The following is a 15,712-nucleotide window of genomic DNA, read 5'->3' as shown; positions in this document are numbered from 1 at the left end:
TGAATTTTTCCGCCGCGGCCGCCGCGGACGCCCCGCCCACCGCGCAGGCCCCGCCCCCGGCGTCCCGAGGCCCCGCCCCTCGTAGGCCGCGGACCGTCACTGATGTCCCGCCCCTCACGTTCGCCGCAGCCGCCGCCGAACGTCCTCAGGCCCCGCCCCCATCGTCCAGGCCCCGCCCCGGCGCGGAGACTCACCGGGATCCCGGCTTCCGGGTCCGGCGATGGGCGGGGCTGCGGTTTGGGGGCGTGTCCGCGGGTCGAGGGCGGGTCCTGAGTCCCGAGGCCCCGCCCACCGCCGCCGCCGCATTGAATCGCGGGTCTCGCGCGTCCGTCAGCCCCGCCCCGCTGTCGCGTCCTCAGGCCCCGCCCTCCGCGTCCGTCAGCCCCGCCCTCCACGTCCACAGGCTCCGCCCTCCACGTCCCAGGCCCCGCCCACCGCCGCAAACGCATTGAAACGGTGATTTCCTGCGTCCTGAGGCTCCGCCCACCGCGTCCGTCAGTCTCGTCTCTCGGCCCCGCCCACCGCCGCAAACGCATTGAATCCGAGTCCCCAGGCTCCGCCCTCCGCGTCCCGGCCCCGCCCACAGCCGCCGCCGCATTGAATCCGAGTCCCCAGGCTCCGCCCTCCGCGTCCCGGCCCCGCCCACCGCCGCAAACGCATTGAATCCGAGTCCCCAGGCCCCGCCCTCCGCGTCCCGGCCCCGCCCACGGCCGCCGCCCCATTGAATAGCTGATGTCTCGCGTCCCGGCCCCGCCCCCGTCGTCCCGGCCCCGCCCCCGTCGTCCCGGCCCCGCCCCCGTCGTCCCGGCCCCGCCCCCGTCGTCCCGGCCCCGCCCCCGTCGTCCCGGCCCCGCCCCCGGCGTCCCGGCCCCGCCCCCCGCCGCCGCCGCGCAGACTCATTCCGCCCCGGGTCGTTACGCGCGGTTTCCGGCGGCGGCGGCGGCCCGGCGGCGGCGGGGGGCGTGTCCGGCGGCGGCGGGGGGCGTGTCGGGGGCGTGTCCGGCGGCGGCGGGGGGCGTGTCCGGCGCGATGCAGGCGCTCGTGTCGCCCGTGACGAAGGCGCTGCTGGTCGCGCTGTTCATCCTCGCGATCCTGCTGATCCTCTACGTCATCCTGTGGTACATCTGCCGCGACGCCGACTGCGACCGCGGGCTGTGACGTCAGCGGCGCGACACCGCGACCCCCGGGCGACCCCCGACCCCGGGCGACCCCGAAAACCGCGCGAAAACCGCGCGATCGCCGCGGAAACGCGACCCAGGTGAGCGGGGCGGGGCCGGCGTGACGTCAGCGGCGCGACCGCGACCCCCGCGACCCCGCGACCCCCGAAACCGGCGGGAAACGGGACCGCGGCGCCCGGGGGCGGGGCTGCAGCACCGAAGCCACGCCCATCGTCCCTGGGGGCGGGGCGGGGACGCGACCTTGACCGGAGCCCCGCCCCCTCGGCCGTGAGTGACGCGCGGGCGCCGCGCTGGGGGCGGGGCCGCGAGGTCGCGTCCTGCGTCTCTCGGCGCCGCCCCCGGTGACGTCATGGCACATAAGCCCCGCCCCCCGCCGCAGGTCTGACCTGAGATGGAGGCGCCGCCCCCGGGACGCGACTGACGGACCCGCGCCGGAGCCCCGCCCACCGCGATGACGTCACACGCGTGAGTCGGCCCCGCCCCCCGCCCCCAACCGTCACTCACGCCCGGCCCCGCCCCCAACCCGTCCCGCTTCGTGTCCCCCGCAGCGTCGCCGCAGGAGGATGACGCCGGCCCCGCCCAGCCCGCGATGACGTCGCCCGCCCCGCCCACCGCCCATGACGTCACCCGCGACGCCGACGCCGCCCGCAGCATGACGTCATCAGCGACATCGCCCGCAACGCCGCCGTCTCCGCCCCCCCTGACCCCGGGATGACGTCACCGCGCCCCGACCCCCGGGTGACGTCATCGCGCCCCGCCCACAGCTCGGACCGGAAATAAAGTATTTTTTCTTTTTTTCTTTTTTTTTTTTTTTGTTGGAAACTGGGCGTCAGGGGTCAGGGGTCAGGCGTCATCCCCCTGCCTCACACCACCGTGCGCCTCCCGTCACTCGTGGCCATCCCCCTGCCGTAGCTCTTCCGTTTTTTGTAATTTTTTTTTTTAAATCATTTATTTTATTCATTTATATTTTTGTACGTTTTCACTCGTGGTCATCCCCCTGCCGTAGCTCTTCCGTTTTTTGTAATTTTTTTTAAAAATCATTTATTTTATTCATTTATATTTTTGTGTGTTTTCACTCGTGGTCATCCCCCTGCCGTAGCTCTTCCGTTTTTTGTAATTTTTTTTAAATGATTTATTTTATTTATATTTTTGTGTGTTTGTTTTCACTCGTGGCCATCCCCCTGCCGTAGCTCTTCCGTTTTTTGTAATTTTTTTAAAAAATCATTTATTTTATTCATTTATATTTTTGTACGTTTTCACTCGTGGTCATCCCCCTGCCGTAGCTCTTCCGTTTTTTTTAAATTTTTTTTTAAAATCATTTATTTTATTCATTTATATTTTTGTGTGTTTTCACTCGCGGTCATCCCCCTGCCGTCGTTGTCTCCATTTTTTTCTTTTAATCATTGTTGTTTCAGTGTGAAACAGTCACAGTCATCCCCCTGCTGCAGCTCTGGACAATTGTTTATTTATTGTATTTAATTCGGTTTGCACTCGCGGTCATCCCCCTGCCTCAGCGCTTTCCATGTTTTTTTTATAAAGACGTTATTTTTTTAAATACGTTTTCACTCGTGTTCATTCCCCTGCCGCAGCTCCTCACGTCTTGATTGACTCGTTTAATTTAATTTTCACTCGTTGTCATCCCCCTGTCCCAGGTCTTGTCATATTTATTCATTATATTTTATTTGCTGTTCAATCAGTGTCATCCCCCTGCCTCAGCTGTTTCCATTATGTTTATAAAGATCGTTATTTTATAAAATATATTTTTACTTGCGGTTAGTCTCCTGCCTCAGCTCTGTCCATTTTGATTTACGTCATTTAATTTAGACTCGCAGTCATCCCCCTTCCTCAGTTCTTTCAAGTATCATTTTTTTCACTCGTCGTCATCCCCCTGCCGTAGGTCTTGTCATATTTATTGATTATATTTGATTCAGTTTTCACTCGCAGTCATCCCCCTGCCTCAGTGCTTTCCATTCCCATTTTTTTTTTAAATAAAGACGTTGTTTTTTTTAATACGTTTTCACTCGTTGTCATCCCCCTGCCGCAGCTCTTGTCATATTTATTTATTATATTTTATTTGCTGTTCAATCACTGTCATCCCCCTGCCTCAGCTGTTTCCATTATGTTTATAAAGATCGTTATTTTATAAAATATATTTTTACTTGTGTTCAGTCTCCTGCCTCAGCTCTGTCCATTTTGATTTACGTCATTTCATTTCCACTCGCAGTCATCCCCCGGCCTCAGTTCTTTAAATATCATTTTTTCACTCCTTGTCAATCCCCCGGCCTCAGCTCTTTCCCTGTTTATGTATCTATACTCGCGGTCACGCCCCTGCCTCAGTTCTGACCCTTTTTATTACTAATTTCCACTCGCCGTCATCCCCCGGCCTCAGCTCTTTCCATTATTTTTTTGTATGAAAACCGTCATTTTCACAACCCGTTCCCACTCGCGGTCATCCCCCTGCCGCCGCTCCCCGCCCCGCCCCGCCCCCGGCCCCGCCCCGCGCTGACGTCAGGGGTCAGGGGTCGCGATGGCGCCGCCGTGGCTGCGCGCGCTGCGGGCCGCGCTCCGCGTCTACGTCGTGGGCGTCGCCGTGATGATGACGCAGCTGCTGCGCCGCCTGCGGGGCGACTTCCGGCCGCCGGGTGAGCGACGCGGGGTCGCGCGGGGTCGCGGGGGGGTCGCGGGGTCACCGGAAACAGCGGGGAACCGGGCGGCGGCGGCGGCGGCGGCGGGTCCCGCCTCCCACCGGAAGCCGCCGCTACGGAACTTCCGGCGGCCGCGCGGGGTCAGAGGTCGCCTGGGAACCCGGAAGCGGCGGCGCCGCGGCTGTTTCCGGTCCGCGCGGTGATTGACGGCGGCGGAGGCGGGACCTGAGGCGGCGCGATGAGACTTCCGGTCCGCGGCTCGGAGCTTCCGGGAGCCGCCGGAAGCCGGAAGCGCGGGCGCTCGGCGCGGTTCCGGTTCTGTTCCGCGGCTCCGGAAACAGCGCCGCGAGGCCCCGCCCCCGACCGGAAGCCGGAAGTGCCGCACCGGAGCGGCCCCGCGACCCCGCCCCGGGTTCCCGGCGTCCTCCGCGGCTCCGGGCGCCGCCGGGGGCGGGACTTCCGGTCGGAGCCGCGTCCGTCGCGGTGCAAACCGGTTCCGGCCGGTTTTTCTTTGTTCGTTTCCCGGTTCCCGCGGCGCCGCGCACTTCCGGTCCGCACCGGCGTCATCCCCCGGCCGTAGCTGTTCCGCGGCTTTTCCTCAGTTTCCACTCGCGGTCATCCCCCGGCCGTCGTTCGCGCCGGTTGTTTATTATTCGCATCGTCGTCATGATCATCGGTGTAATTGTTTAAGGTGTCAGTGGCGGTCACTCCCCTGCTGCAGCTCCCGACGCCGTTGTTTTTTTTTTTTTTTTTTTTTTTTTAAGTTTTTACTCGCGGTCATCCCCCTGTTGTAGCTGTTTGCATTTTTTGTCGTTACTGTTTTTATTAAATTTTCACTCGCGGTCATCCCCCTGCTGCAGCTCCCGCCGCTGATCTTTTTTTTTTTTTTTTTTTTTAAATCATTTTTTAAACAACCGTTTCACTCGCGGTCATCCCCCGGACGTAGTTGTCTCGGATTTTTATTATTATCACCGTCATCCCCCGGCTGTAGCTGATGACGTTTTTTATTCTCATGTTAAAGACACTCACTCGCGGTCATCCCCCTGCAGCAGCTTTGTAACACTTTCAGTATTGTTATTTCTAAAGTCTGTGCTCCCGGTCATCCCCCTGCCGTCGCTCTCGCCACTTTCTTTTTAATTTCATTTAATTATTATTGTGACTATTTTAAGGTCTCAGTGGCGGTCATCCCCCTGCCGTAGCCTTTTTTATTATTTTATTATTTTTTTATTTTTCGTGTTATTATGTTTTTTAAACGTTGACTCACAGTCATCCCCCTGCTGCAGCTTCTTCCATTTGTTCCATTTTTTTTTTTGGTCATCATTATTTTATTTTTTTAAAGTCTCAGTGGCGGTCAGTCCCCTGCTGTAGCTCCTTGTAATTTTTTTTTTTTTTTAATCTTTTTTTTTTTTTTTAAATCTTCACTGCAGGTCATCCCCCTGACGTAGTTTTCTTCGACTTTTTAAAAAAAATTATTATTATTATTAATTTATTTTGTCTTTTTTACTCCCGGTCATCCCCCTGCCGTCGCTGTCGCCAGTTTCTTTTTAATTCAATATAGTTTAATTATTATTGTGTCTATTTTAAGGTCTCAGTGGCGGCCATCCCCCTGCCGTAGCCTTGTTCTATTCTGTCTTTTTTTTCTTCTTCTTCTTTTAGGTTTTTACTGGCTGTCATCCCCCTGCTGCAGCATTTTCTGTTTTTTTGTTGCCATTATTATTATTTTTTTTTTAATATTCACTTATGGTCATCCCCCAGCCGTAGCTATTTTTCTTATTATCACTGACTTTCACTCGCAGTCATCCCCCTGCTGCAGGCACTTTTATCATCATTATTATTATTATTATTTTCATCATTTTTTAAAGTCTCAGTTGGGGTCACTCCCCTGCTCGAGGTCATCCCCCTGCAGTAGCTGTTTCCAGTGTCTTATTGTAATATTATTAATATTATGTTATTATTTATTATTATTATTTTACCGTCTCAGTGGCCGTCATCCCCCTGCCGTAGCCTTTTTTAATTTTTTTTCTTTTTATTTTTTTATTTTTCTTGTTATTATGTTTTTTACAGGGTCACTCACAGTCATCCCCCTGCTGCAGCTTTTTCCATTTTTTCCATTTTTTTTTTTTTTTTTTATTCATGATTATTTTATTTTTTTAATGTCTCAGTGCCGGTCACTCCCCTGCTGTAGCTCCTTGTAATTTTTTTTTTAATCGTTATTATTATTATTTTTTTAAATCTTCACTGCAGGTCATCCCCCTGACGTAGTTTTTTTCGACTTTTTAAAAAAAATTAATATTATTATTTATTTTTTTTTCTTTATTACTCCCGGTCATCCCCCTGCCGTAGCCGTTTCCACTCTCTCATCCACCACCGTTTCCCTTACATGACCTTTTCACTCCCGGTCATCCCCCAGCCGCAGACCCCCATCCACATTTGCACATCAGACCTCATGAATATTAATGAGCCCTGCCCCGTGAGCACTCGCGGTTTCCGGTGGGTGGGAGGGTGGGAGCCGGACGTGGGCGGGGCCCGGCTGCAGACTGACGGTCGGGAGGCCCCGCCCTGACCCCGCCCCCGCCCCGCCCCCGCAGAGCTGCCGCCCCAGCCGGGCCGCGTGGCCGTCGTCACCGGAGGCGCCGAGGGCATCGGGCTCAGCACCGCGCGGCGTCTGGCGCGGCTCGGGATGCGCGTGGTCGTGGGTGCGCGGGGTCCAGCCTGGGCTAACGGGGGGCGGGGTGGGCGGGGCCGGGCGGCGGAGGGGGCGGGTCCAGCCCGGGGTCGGCCAGCGGCCATCTTGTTCCCCCCCCAACAGCCGGAAACGACGAGCGAAAGGGACGCGAGGCCGTGAGCAGCATCCGGGCGGAGTCGGGGAGCGACAGCGGTGAGGGGCGGGGCCTGGGCTGGGGGCGGGGCCTGGGCTGGGGGCTGGGCCTGGGCTGGGGGCGGGGCCTGGGCTGGGGGCGGGGCCTGGGCTGGGGGCGGGGCCTGGGCTGGGGGTGGAACCCGGGAGGTTGAGGGCGGGGCCTGCAGGGTCGGGGAGGTTGAGGGCGGGGCCTGGGCCCGACAGGAAGTGACGTCACCCCGGCCCCGCCCCCGCAGCCGACTTCCTGTTCCTGGACCTGGCGTCGCTGGCGTCCGTCCGCCGCTTCGTGCGCGAGTTCCGGGCCTCGGGGCGGCCGCTGCACCTGCTCGTCAACAACGGTGAGGGCGGGGCCGGGGGCGGGGCTTGCGGGGCAACACCCACGGGGACATGGACAGCGGTGGGTCTGCGGGTATGCAAATCAGCTCGTTAATATTCATGAGCGGCCTGGTGACTGCGTGTGTGGGGTTTGGCATCTGCCTGATTTGCATATGCAGATCACCTCATGTGTATTCAGGAGATGGGGAGTCACACATGCAAATGAGCTCCTGCCCGTCTGCATATGCAAATCACACAGGCAGGAGGAGGAGCTGCAGCTCTGAGGCTGCGCCTGGAGATTTGCATATGCAAAATGTGTCATGAATATGAGATGCTGGGAACAGGCACCTCCCACAGTGAACTCTCTGGCTCATCTGCATATGCAAATCAGCCTGTGAATATTCATGAGAAGCCACAAATATAATCTGCATATGCAAATGAGGGCGTCCAGCTGCCCGTTGGCCGCATTGTGTCTCATGAATACACATGAACTGTACTGAATATGCAAATGAGTAAGAACCAGAATCCAGGGAGAGGCTACTGCATGAATATTTACAGGGTCATTAGCATATGCAAATCTGCAGGAAAAACAGGCTGTACGCAGGCCCCTCCCATAAGTATGTGACATTTGCATATGCAAATGAGCCGCTATCAGGTCCCCTGTGGTCCTTATGAATATGCAGATCTGTGGCTGATTCTCATGAATATGCAAATGAGGGACTGAAAGTCAGGCAGGGCCTTGAGGGCTGATGTTAGGCGGGTGGGCGGGGCCTCCGGTGGCTTCCCGTGTGGTGGGTGGGGCTTCCCCTGACCCCGCCCCTCACCCCTGACCCCGCCCCTCACCGCTGACCCCGCCCCTCACCCCTGACCCCGCCCCCAGCCGGCATCATGATGGAGCCGCGGGGTGAGACCGACGACGGCTTCGAGCGCCACGTGGGCGTGAACTTCCTGGGCCACTTCCTGCTGACGCTGCTGCTGCTGCCGTCGCTGCGCGTGGGCGGGGCCGGGGGGCGGAGCTCGCGCGTCGTCACCGTGGGCTCCGCCACCCACCGCGTGGGCGAGATCGACATGGCCGACCTGCACGGGCGGTGAGCGGGGGCGGGGCCGGGGGAGGGCGGTGGGCGGGGCCGGTGACATCACTTCCTGGGGACGCCCGGGGAGCGATGACGTCACCAGCGACTGTCATCGGGTGGGCGGGGCTGCGACGCCGGGCGATGATGTCATTGGGGAATGACTGACAGGTGGGCGGAGTCAATGATGTCATCTCATGATGTCACCGCCCGGGCAGTGATTGGCAGGTGGGCGGGGCCGGTGATGCCACTGTGGCTGTTGAGGTCAATGACATCATCAGGGTGACGGACAGGTGGGCGGGGCCAATGACGCCATCACTGACAGGTGGGCGGGGCTTCAGGGAGTGATTGACAGGTGGGCGGAGTTGGCTGACGCGGCCCCGCGACGCCCCCTTCCGGGCCCACGGCTGACGCGGCCCCGCCCCCTCCGGCCCCCAGCTCCGCCTACTCCGCGCACGCGGCCTACGCGGGCAGCAAACTCGCGCTCGCGCTGTTCTCGCTGCGGCTGCAGCGGCTCCTGGACGCCCGGGGCGACCGCGTCACCGCCAACATGGCCGACCCCGGGGTCGTCGACACCGCCCTCTACCGCCACCTGTGGGTCGGCGCCCGGGCCGTGCAGCGCGGCCTCGGGTGGCTGCTGTTCAAGGTGGGCGGCCCCGACCCCGCGACCCCCGGGTGACCCCGTGGTGACCCCGGATCCGGTGTGTGACCCTCGTGACCTTTTGACCCCACCATGACCTCGTGGACCGGGGTCACCCTGAGTGGCCCCCTCTCAACCCCCTGACCCTGGGTGACCCCATGTGACGTCTGATGACCCCAGTGACCCCTCATGACCCCAAATGAACCCTATGATTTTGTGTGACCCCTGTGACCCCGATGACATCATATGACCCCCACGACCCCAAGTGACACCTGTGACCTCACTTCACCCGTCTCTGACCCCAAATCTCGGTTTCTCCTCTTTGACCCCCCATGTGACCTTCATGTGACCCCATGTGACCTTCATGTGACCCCCGACCCCGCAGACCCCGGACGAGGGCTCCTGGACCCCGGTCTACGCGGCGGCGGCGCCGGAGCTGGAAGGGGTCGGAGGTCGCTACCTGTACAACGAGGCGGAGGCGGAGCCTGCGGCGGCCGCGCGGGACCCGGAGCTGCAGCGGCGCCTGTGGGCCGAGGCCTGCAGGCTGACGGGCGTCGCCGACGAGACCGCGGGGCTGTGACCCGGGGCGGGGTCAGCACGGCCATCCCCCTGCCTCGGCGCCGGGGCCTCGGCGTCTGCGTGACGTCACCCGGTGGGCGGGGCCGCGAGGAATAAACGCGTCCATCCCCCTGCCTCAGCGTGTGGGTCTGAGTGGTGTCGCTGGGGGCGGGGCCCGGGGTGTGGGAAATGTGATGTCACTTCCTGTTGCCTTTTAAGTGGTCATGATGTCACTTCCTGTTTGCAAGGAGCTGCTTTTGTGTGATGACGTCACTTCCTGTTCTGAGCTGTCCCCACCCCAGGCTCTGAGGTCACTTCCTGGCCACCGTGACATCACTTCCTGTCCCTTTGTGTGGGGTCACTGAGTGCGACGCATCACTTCCTGTTTCCTCCGTTTTCCTCCCTGAGCCTCAGGTGTCACTTCCTGTAGCAATGACGTCACTTCCTGTTCCCTCCCCCGCTGTTTCCGGGTCCCTGACCTCACTTCCTGTGCCTGTGGGCGGGCTCTTCCGGTTTCCCTGAGTGTCAGAGGCTCCGCCCTCCCAATCTCCCGGTTGTGACCCCGCACTTCCTGTCTGAGCCGCGGTGGGCGGGGCCTCGTGATTGACGGACACTCGGTCGATTCCAGACGTTTATTGATTCCGCGCTGGGGGCGGGGCCGGCGATGACGTCACTTCCTGTGCGTTGTGAGGTTGCTTCCTGGCCCATCCACGCTGAGGCTGGGTGTGCGACGTCACTTCCTGTGTGGGGCGGGACCATGATGTCACTTCCTGTACCCAAGCTCTGTGTCCACGATGTCATTTCCTGCCTGTGCGTGTCACTCTCAGGCTATGACATCACTTCCTGTGTCCTGGGGCTGTTTCCTGTCCCTGTGACGTCACTTCCTGTCCCTGTGACGTCACTTCCTGTCCACAAACACCACCTCCAGCCCCGGTGACGTCACCGCCCCCTCACTTCCCGCCCCCGGGGTCACTTCCTGTCTGGCTGACATCACTTCCTGTCCCCGCCCCCCGCCTCACCTGCGGACCATCATGGCGTCGTAGGGCCCCCCCGGGCGCCGCAGGCGGAACCGGTCGAGTCCGGCCCGGGCGGCCATGTCGCGGTACTCGGCCCCCGTGCGCTCGCGGCCGCGCGTCTGCAGCAGCATCGTCAGCGACAGCAGCAGCGTCCGCAGAGGCCCCGCCCCCCCCGGGGTCAGCACCGCCTCCACCAGCAGCACCGCCCCGCCTGCGGGGGGGGGGACCTGTGACCCCCGCGCGACCCCAGAGACCCCCGCGTGACCCCTGACCCCTGCCTGACCTTTGACCCCGGAGCTGAGCCCACCCGACCCCTGGCGACCCCATCGTGACCTCGCGACCCATGAAGTGCCCGCGACCCTGTGTGACCCCACCCGACCCCCGTGACCCCTGTGTGACCTCAGTGACCCCATCTGACCCCCGAGGCCCCGCCCACACCTGGCCGCAGCGCCCGTCGCAGACGCCGCAGGAGCCGCACGCAGTCGGCGTCGCCCCAGTCGTGCAGGACGCGGGCGAGGACGAAGAGGTCGGCGCGGGGGAGGCGGGACCGGAAGAAGTCGCCTGCGCATGAATCAGCATAAATTAGCACAAATCACCATAAATTAGCATAAATCACCATAAATTAGCATTAATTAGCATAAATTAGGAGGCATCAGCTTAGGTCAGATAGATCAGCATAGATCACGGGGTGTGAGGTGATGCAGATTTATGCAAATCATCACTGCAGACTCAGTGATGTTGGAGGTTTTCCATAAATTAGCATAGCTAATGAGCAGGTCTAGGCTGCATTTGGCTCATTAGCATAAATGAGCATAGATTTCATTACGACTAGCACGGGTTACAGTGCAGCCCAGGAAATTCTAACTCCTCTTTGGCATAAATTAGCATATTTAAGGGGCACGTATGTAGATGAAGCAGCTCATTACCATAAATTATGAATTTTATTCTCAGATTAGCATAAAGTATGAAGCTGCTGGGAAATCCTGAGCTGCTCACTTTTCTTTCCATGTTTTAGCATATTCATGAGGTAAAATCTTCATAAACGATGGGCGGGGCCCGCCAGGAGCCGGGCTCATTAGCTCATTATCATAAAGCTGCATAAATTACCATAAACTAAGCCATGGACCTTGGATTTGCAGCGACTTCCTCAAGGATTTCAGGAGGCTTTACGGTTTCTTTGCATAAATTAGCATATTAATGAGGGCGCGGCCTGCACATCGCCATGGACATCCTTCATTAGCATAAATTAGCATAAATCATAACTGAGGCGAAGAAACCAGATCAAAGTGGCTCTGTCGGGTTTTTTGCATAAATTAGCATGTTGATGACCATGTCATGATTGTGGGTGTGGCCGGCTGAGCCCTCATTAACATACAGCAGCACAGATTAGCATAGAGTCTGACAACTGTCATGACTGGTTTCTGTTTTGCATAAATGAGCTCGAGAACATTTGCATAAACCCGCGTGGGCGGGGCTTGCCAGACAACCATCGGCCGCTCATTAGCATAAATTAGCATAAATTATCACCCAGACCCGGAAACAGCAGCAACAATGGTCTGCGGGCTTTTTAAATAAATTAGCATATTAATGAGGGAGGACGAATGGTCGACAAGGCCACTTGTGATTAACATAAATTAACATAAATTAGCATATGCGGTGACATCACAGGCTGTGAAGCCCCGCCCGCGATGACATCACGGCCCCGCCCACGATGACGTCACCGGCCCCGCCCCCGCTCACCTCCCAGGAAGCTGACGCCCGGCCCCGCCCCCTCCTCCTGCGCGGCCGCGACGACGTCCGGGAGGTCGAAGACGGAGACGGCGCTGCCGGGGTAGAGACGGGCGGCCTCCTGCGCCAGCGCCCCGGCCCCGCCTGCGGGTCACGGCCTGTGAGGTCACTTCCTGTGCCCGGGTCACTTCCTGTGCCCTCTGTGAGGTCACTTCCTGCACCCCGGGGCCACTTCCTGTCCCTGTGACTTCACTTCCCGCCCCCGTGACGTCACTTCCTGTCCCGCTCACCGCCCACGTCGCAGATGACCCCGAAGGCCGCGAGGTCGAAGGTCGTGAGGACACGCCCCCCGCACAGGCTCCACGTCTCCTGCAGGCCCCGCGTGAACAGCGAGCGCTCGGCCTCGGTCCTGGGGGCGGGGCCGATGACGTCACGGGGCGGGGCCGATGACATCACGGGGCGGGGCCTCCCGGTCCCACCCACCCCTCACCTGTAGATGGCGGCGAACGGGTCGTCCTCGGCGGCCACGCCCACGGCCCTCGCGTACTGGCTCCGCCCCTCCCTGTGTGGGCGGGGCCCGGTCACGTGACCCTGACCCCGTGACCCCGATTCCAACCCCCAACCCCGAGCTCAAACCTGTGTGTGTGAGGCAGGGGGACGACTGTGAGTGTGGATGAGTGAGTCTGAGGCAGGGGGATGACTGTGAGTGTGGATGAGTCTGAGGCAGAAGGATGACTGTGATTGTGGATGAGTCTGAGTGTGAATGAGTCTGAGGCAGGGGGACGACTGTGATTGTGGATGAGTCTGAGGCAGGGGGATGACTGTGAGTGCAGATGAGTGAGTCTGAGGCAGGGGGATGACAGTGAGTGTGGATGAGTCTGAGGCAGGGGGACGACTGTGAGTGCGGATGGCCGAGTCTGACGCAGGGGGACGACTGTGATTGTGGATGAGTCTGAGGCAGGGGGATGAATGTGAGTGCGGATGGCCGAGTCTGAGGCAGGGGGACGACCCCGGGTGTGACCCCGCCCCCGGCCCCGCCCCGGCCCCGCCCACCTGACGCCGTCGGCCAGGTGCCCCCAGCAGCGGTAGGTGGTGCCCGCGAGGTAGAGCAGCGTGCAGCGCTGAGACAGGGGGCTGCCGCTCACCAGGAAGGCGGACGACAGCGCGGTGTTGGTGAAGGAGCCTGCGGGGCGGGGCCGGGGTGACGGGCGGGCGGGAGGGCGGGGCCTGGGCGGCCACTCGCGGTCGTCCCCCTGCCTCACACGCTCACAGTCATCACTCACAGTCAACCCCCTGCCTCAGACGCTGCTCAGTCGTCCCTCAGCCTCAGTTACTCGTGGTCAATCCCCTGCCTCACACACTCAGTTGTCACTCGTGGTCGTCCCCCTGCCTCAGACCCTCAGTTGTTGTCACTCATGGTCGTCCCCCTGCCTCAGACACTCACAGTCATCCCCCTGCCTCATGCTGTCAGTCACCAATGCCTGCGGTCATCCTCCTGCCTCAGCCACAGACACAAGTCGTCCCCCTGCCTCAGACCCTCAGTTGTCACTTGCAATCATCCCCCTGTGTCAGACACTGAGTCGCGGTCGTCCCCCTGCCTCAGACCCTCAGTTGTTGTCACTTATGGTTGTCCTCCTGCCTCAGACGCTCACAGTCATCACTCACAGTCAACCCCCTGCCTCAGACGCTGCTCAGTCATTCCTCAGCCTCAGTTACTCGTGGTCGTCCCCCTGCCTCACACACTCAGTTGTTGTCACTCATGGTTGTCCTCCTGCCTCAGACGCTGCTCAGTCGTTTGTATTCACAGTCATCCCCCTGCCTCATGCTGTCAGTCACCGATGCCTGCGGTCGTCCTCCTGCCTCAGCCACAGACACAAGTCGTCCCCCTGCCTCACACACTCACAGTTGTCACTCGCGGTCATCCCCCTGCCTCAGACACTGAGTCGCGGTCGTCCCCCTGCCTCAGACGCTGCTGACTCATTGATACTCAGTCATCCCCCTGCCTCACATGCTCAGTTGTTGTCACTCACAGTCGTCCCCCTGCCTCAGACACTCAGTCATTTATATTCACAGTTGTCCCCCTGCCTCATGCTGTTCAGTCACTTATACTCAGTCGTCCCCCTGCCTCAGACCCTCCGTCGTTGTCACTCAAGCTCATCCCCCTGCCTCACACGCTCACTCTGTTACTTGGACTCACTCGTGGTCGTCCCCCAGCCTCAGCCAGTCATCCTCACTCACCGTCGTCCCCCTGCCGTAGCTCTCTCTGTTTTTTCCACCATCATGACTGTTGTTTTCAGGCCTCGGTGGTGGTCATCCCCCTGCGGTAGCTTTCCCCGTGTGTCTTCTTAGCTTGTTTTCACTCGCGGTCATCCCCCTGCCTCTCAGTTCCTCAGTCAAGGACACTCACGGTCGTCCTCCTGCCTCAGACGCTCAGTCCCCATCAGTAGCAGTCATCCCCCTGCCTCACAAACTCACTCACAGTCGTCCCTCTGCCTCACAAACTCACTCACAGTCGTCCCCCTGCCTCACAAAGACACTCACAGCCATTCCCCTGCCTCACACTCACAGTCGTCCCCCTGCCTCACACGCCCCGGCCCCGCCCCCGGCCCCGCCCTCACCGTCCGGCCCCGCCCTCAGCAGCCCGAGCCGCGCGCACGCGTCCATCAGCAGCCGCGTCCCCCGGGGGCTCAGACCCGACTCGCGGGCGACGGCGTCGGCGTCGGTCGGACCCCGGGCAGCGGCGTCGAAGACGCCCAACTCCAGGGCCGCGAACAGAACCTGGGGGCGGGGCCGGGGTCAGGGGCGGGGCCAAGGGACTGTGTGAGGCAGGGGGATGACGGTGAGTCTGAGGCAGGGGGATGACAGTGAATATGAGGCAGGGGGATGACAGTGAGTGTGAATCTGAGGCAGGGGGACAACAGTGAGTGTGAATCTGAGGCAGGGGGATGACAGTGAGTGTGAATCTGAGGCAGGGGGACGACAGTGAGTGTGAATCTGAGGCAGGGGGATGACAGTGAGTGTGAATCTGAGGCAGGGGGACGACCGCGAGCGTCACCTGCGAGGCCATGAACCCCTGCGCCAGCTCCATGACGACCCCGAAGCCCCGGTCGGCCATCTTGTCCGCTGCAGCCGGGCAAATCCGGGCTGAGCCGGTGACGTCGCCCTGGGCTGATCCGGATCAGGGCGGCCGCGGCCCCGCCCTCGGGGGTGACGTCACTTCCTGTGTCTGCCCTCGGGTGACGTCACTTCCTGTGTCTGCCCTCGGGTGACGTCACTTCCTGTCCCCGCCCTCGGGGCGACCTCACTTCCTGTGTGTGAACTCAGCGACCTCACTGTCCCCTCCAAGTGACGACATCACTTCCTGTCCTGACTCGGGTGACGTCACTTCCTGTCATTAACTGATGACGTCACCTGTTGTTTCTGAGCTCAGGGCGACCTCACTTCCTGTCCACCAAGGGGCTGACGTCACTTCCTCTTTCCACCCGAGGGCGACCTCACTTCCTGTGTCTGATATTGTGATGATGTCACTTCCTCCCAGGGACCCACTTCCTGTTCTATGTGGAGATGGTGACATCACTTCCTGTGTCAGGGACCCGGCAGCCCCGGCCCCCAGTGATGTCACTGAGCTGAGCCGCCCGGGTCACAGGAAGCCCCGCCCACTGAGGTCATTTCCTGTCCCGCCCCCACAACATGGCCGACTCG

At 60.1% G+C, this 15,712-nt stretch overlaps 3 protein-coding genes across 3 annotated transcripts; 2 read left to right on the top strand and 1 right to left on the bottom strand.

Annotated features, from left to right (window-relative positions):
• Positions 1–732: 732 nt before the first annotated feature.
• Positions 733–3,349, top strand: LOC143437263 (uncharacterized). Its single transcript, XM_076922091.1, has 3 exons — positions 733–1,258; positions 1,558–1,643; positions 1,727–3,349. Exon 1 carries the CDS (start codon positions 733–735, stop codon positions 1,156–1,158), a length of 426 nt encoding a protein of 141 aa, XP_076778206.1. The 3' UTR covers positions 1,159–1,258; positions 1,558–1,643; positions 1,727–3,349.
• Positions 3,350–3,662: 313 nt separating this feature from the next.
• Positions 3,663–9,401, top strand: LOC143437358 (polyprenol dehydrogenase-like). The gene is made up of 7 exons (XM_076922151.1): positions 3,663–3,820; positions 6,412–6,519; positions 6,633–6,701; positions 6,920–7,021; positions 7,879–8,086; positions 8,507–8,714; positions 9,094–9,401. Exons 1-7 carry the CDS (start codon positions 3,706–3,708, stop codon positions 9,286–9,288), a joined length of 1,005 nt encoding a protein of 334 aa, XP_076778266.1. The 5' UTR covers positions 3,663–3,705; the 3' UTR covers positions 9,289–9,401.
• A 532-nt stretch (positions 9,402–9,933) lies between these two features.
• Asmt (acetylserotonin O-methyltransferase) lies at positions 9,934–15,572 on the bottom strand. The gene is made up of 8 exons (XM_076922152.1): positions 15,066–15,572; positions 14,629–14,788; positions 13,064–13,193; positions 12,501–12,572; positions 12,301–12,419; positions 12,023–12,154; positions 10,721–10,843; positions 9,934–10,493 (listed from the first exon to the last, which is right to left on the bottom strand). Exons 1-8 carry the CDS (start codon positions 15,123–15,125, stop codon positions 10,282–10,284), a joined length of 1,008 nt encoding a protein of 335 aa, XP_076778267.1. The 5' UTR covers positions 15,126–15,572; the 3' UTR covers positions 9,934–10,281.
• Between the last annotated feature and the right edge of the window lie 140 nt (positions 15,573–15,712).

Source organism: Arvicanthis niloticus, chromosome Y, assembly GCF_011762505.2.
Source record: "Arvicanthis niloticus isolate mArvNil1 chromosome Y, mArvNil1.pat.X, whole genome shotgun sequence".
Classification (NCBI taxonomy): Eukaryota; Metazoa; Chordata; class Mammalia; order Rodentia; family Muridae; genus Arvicanthis; species Arvicanthis niloticus.
This window is presented reverse-complemented; position numbering and strand designations above follow the sequence as displayed.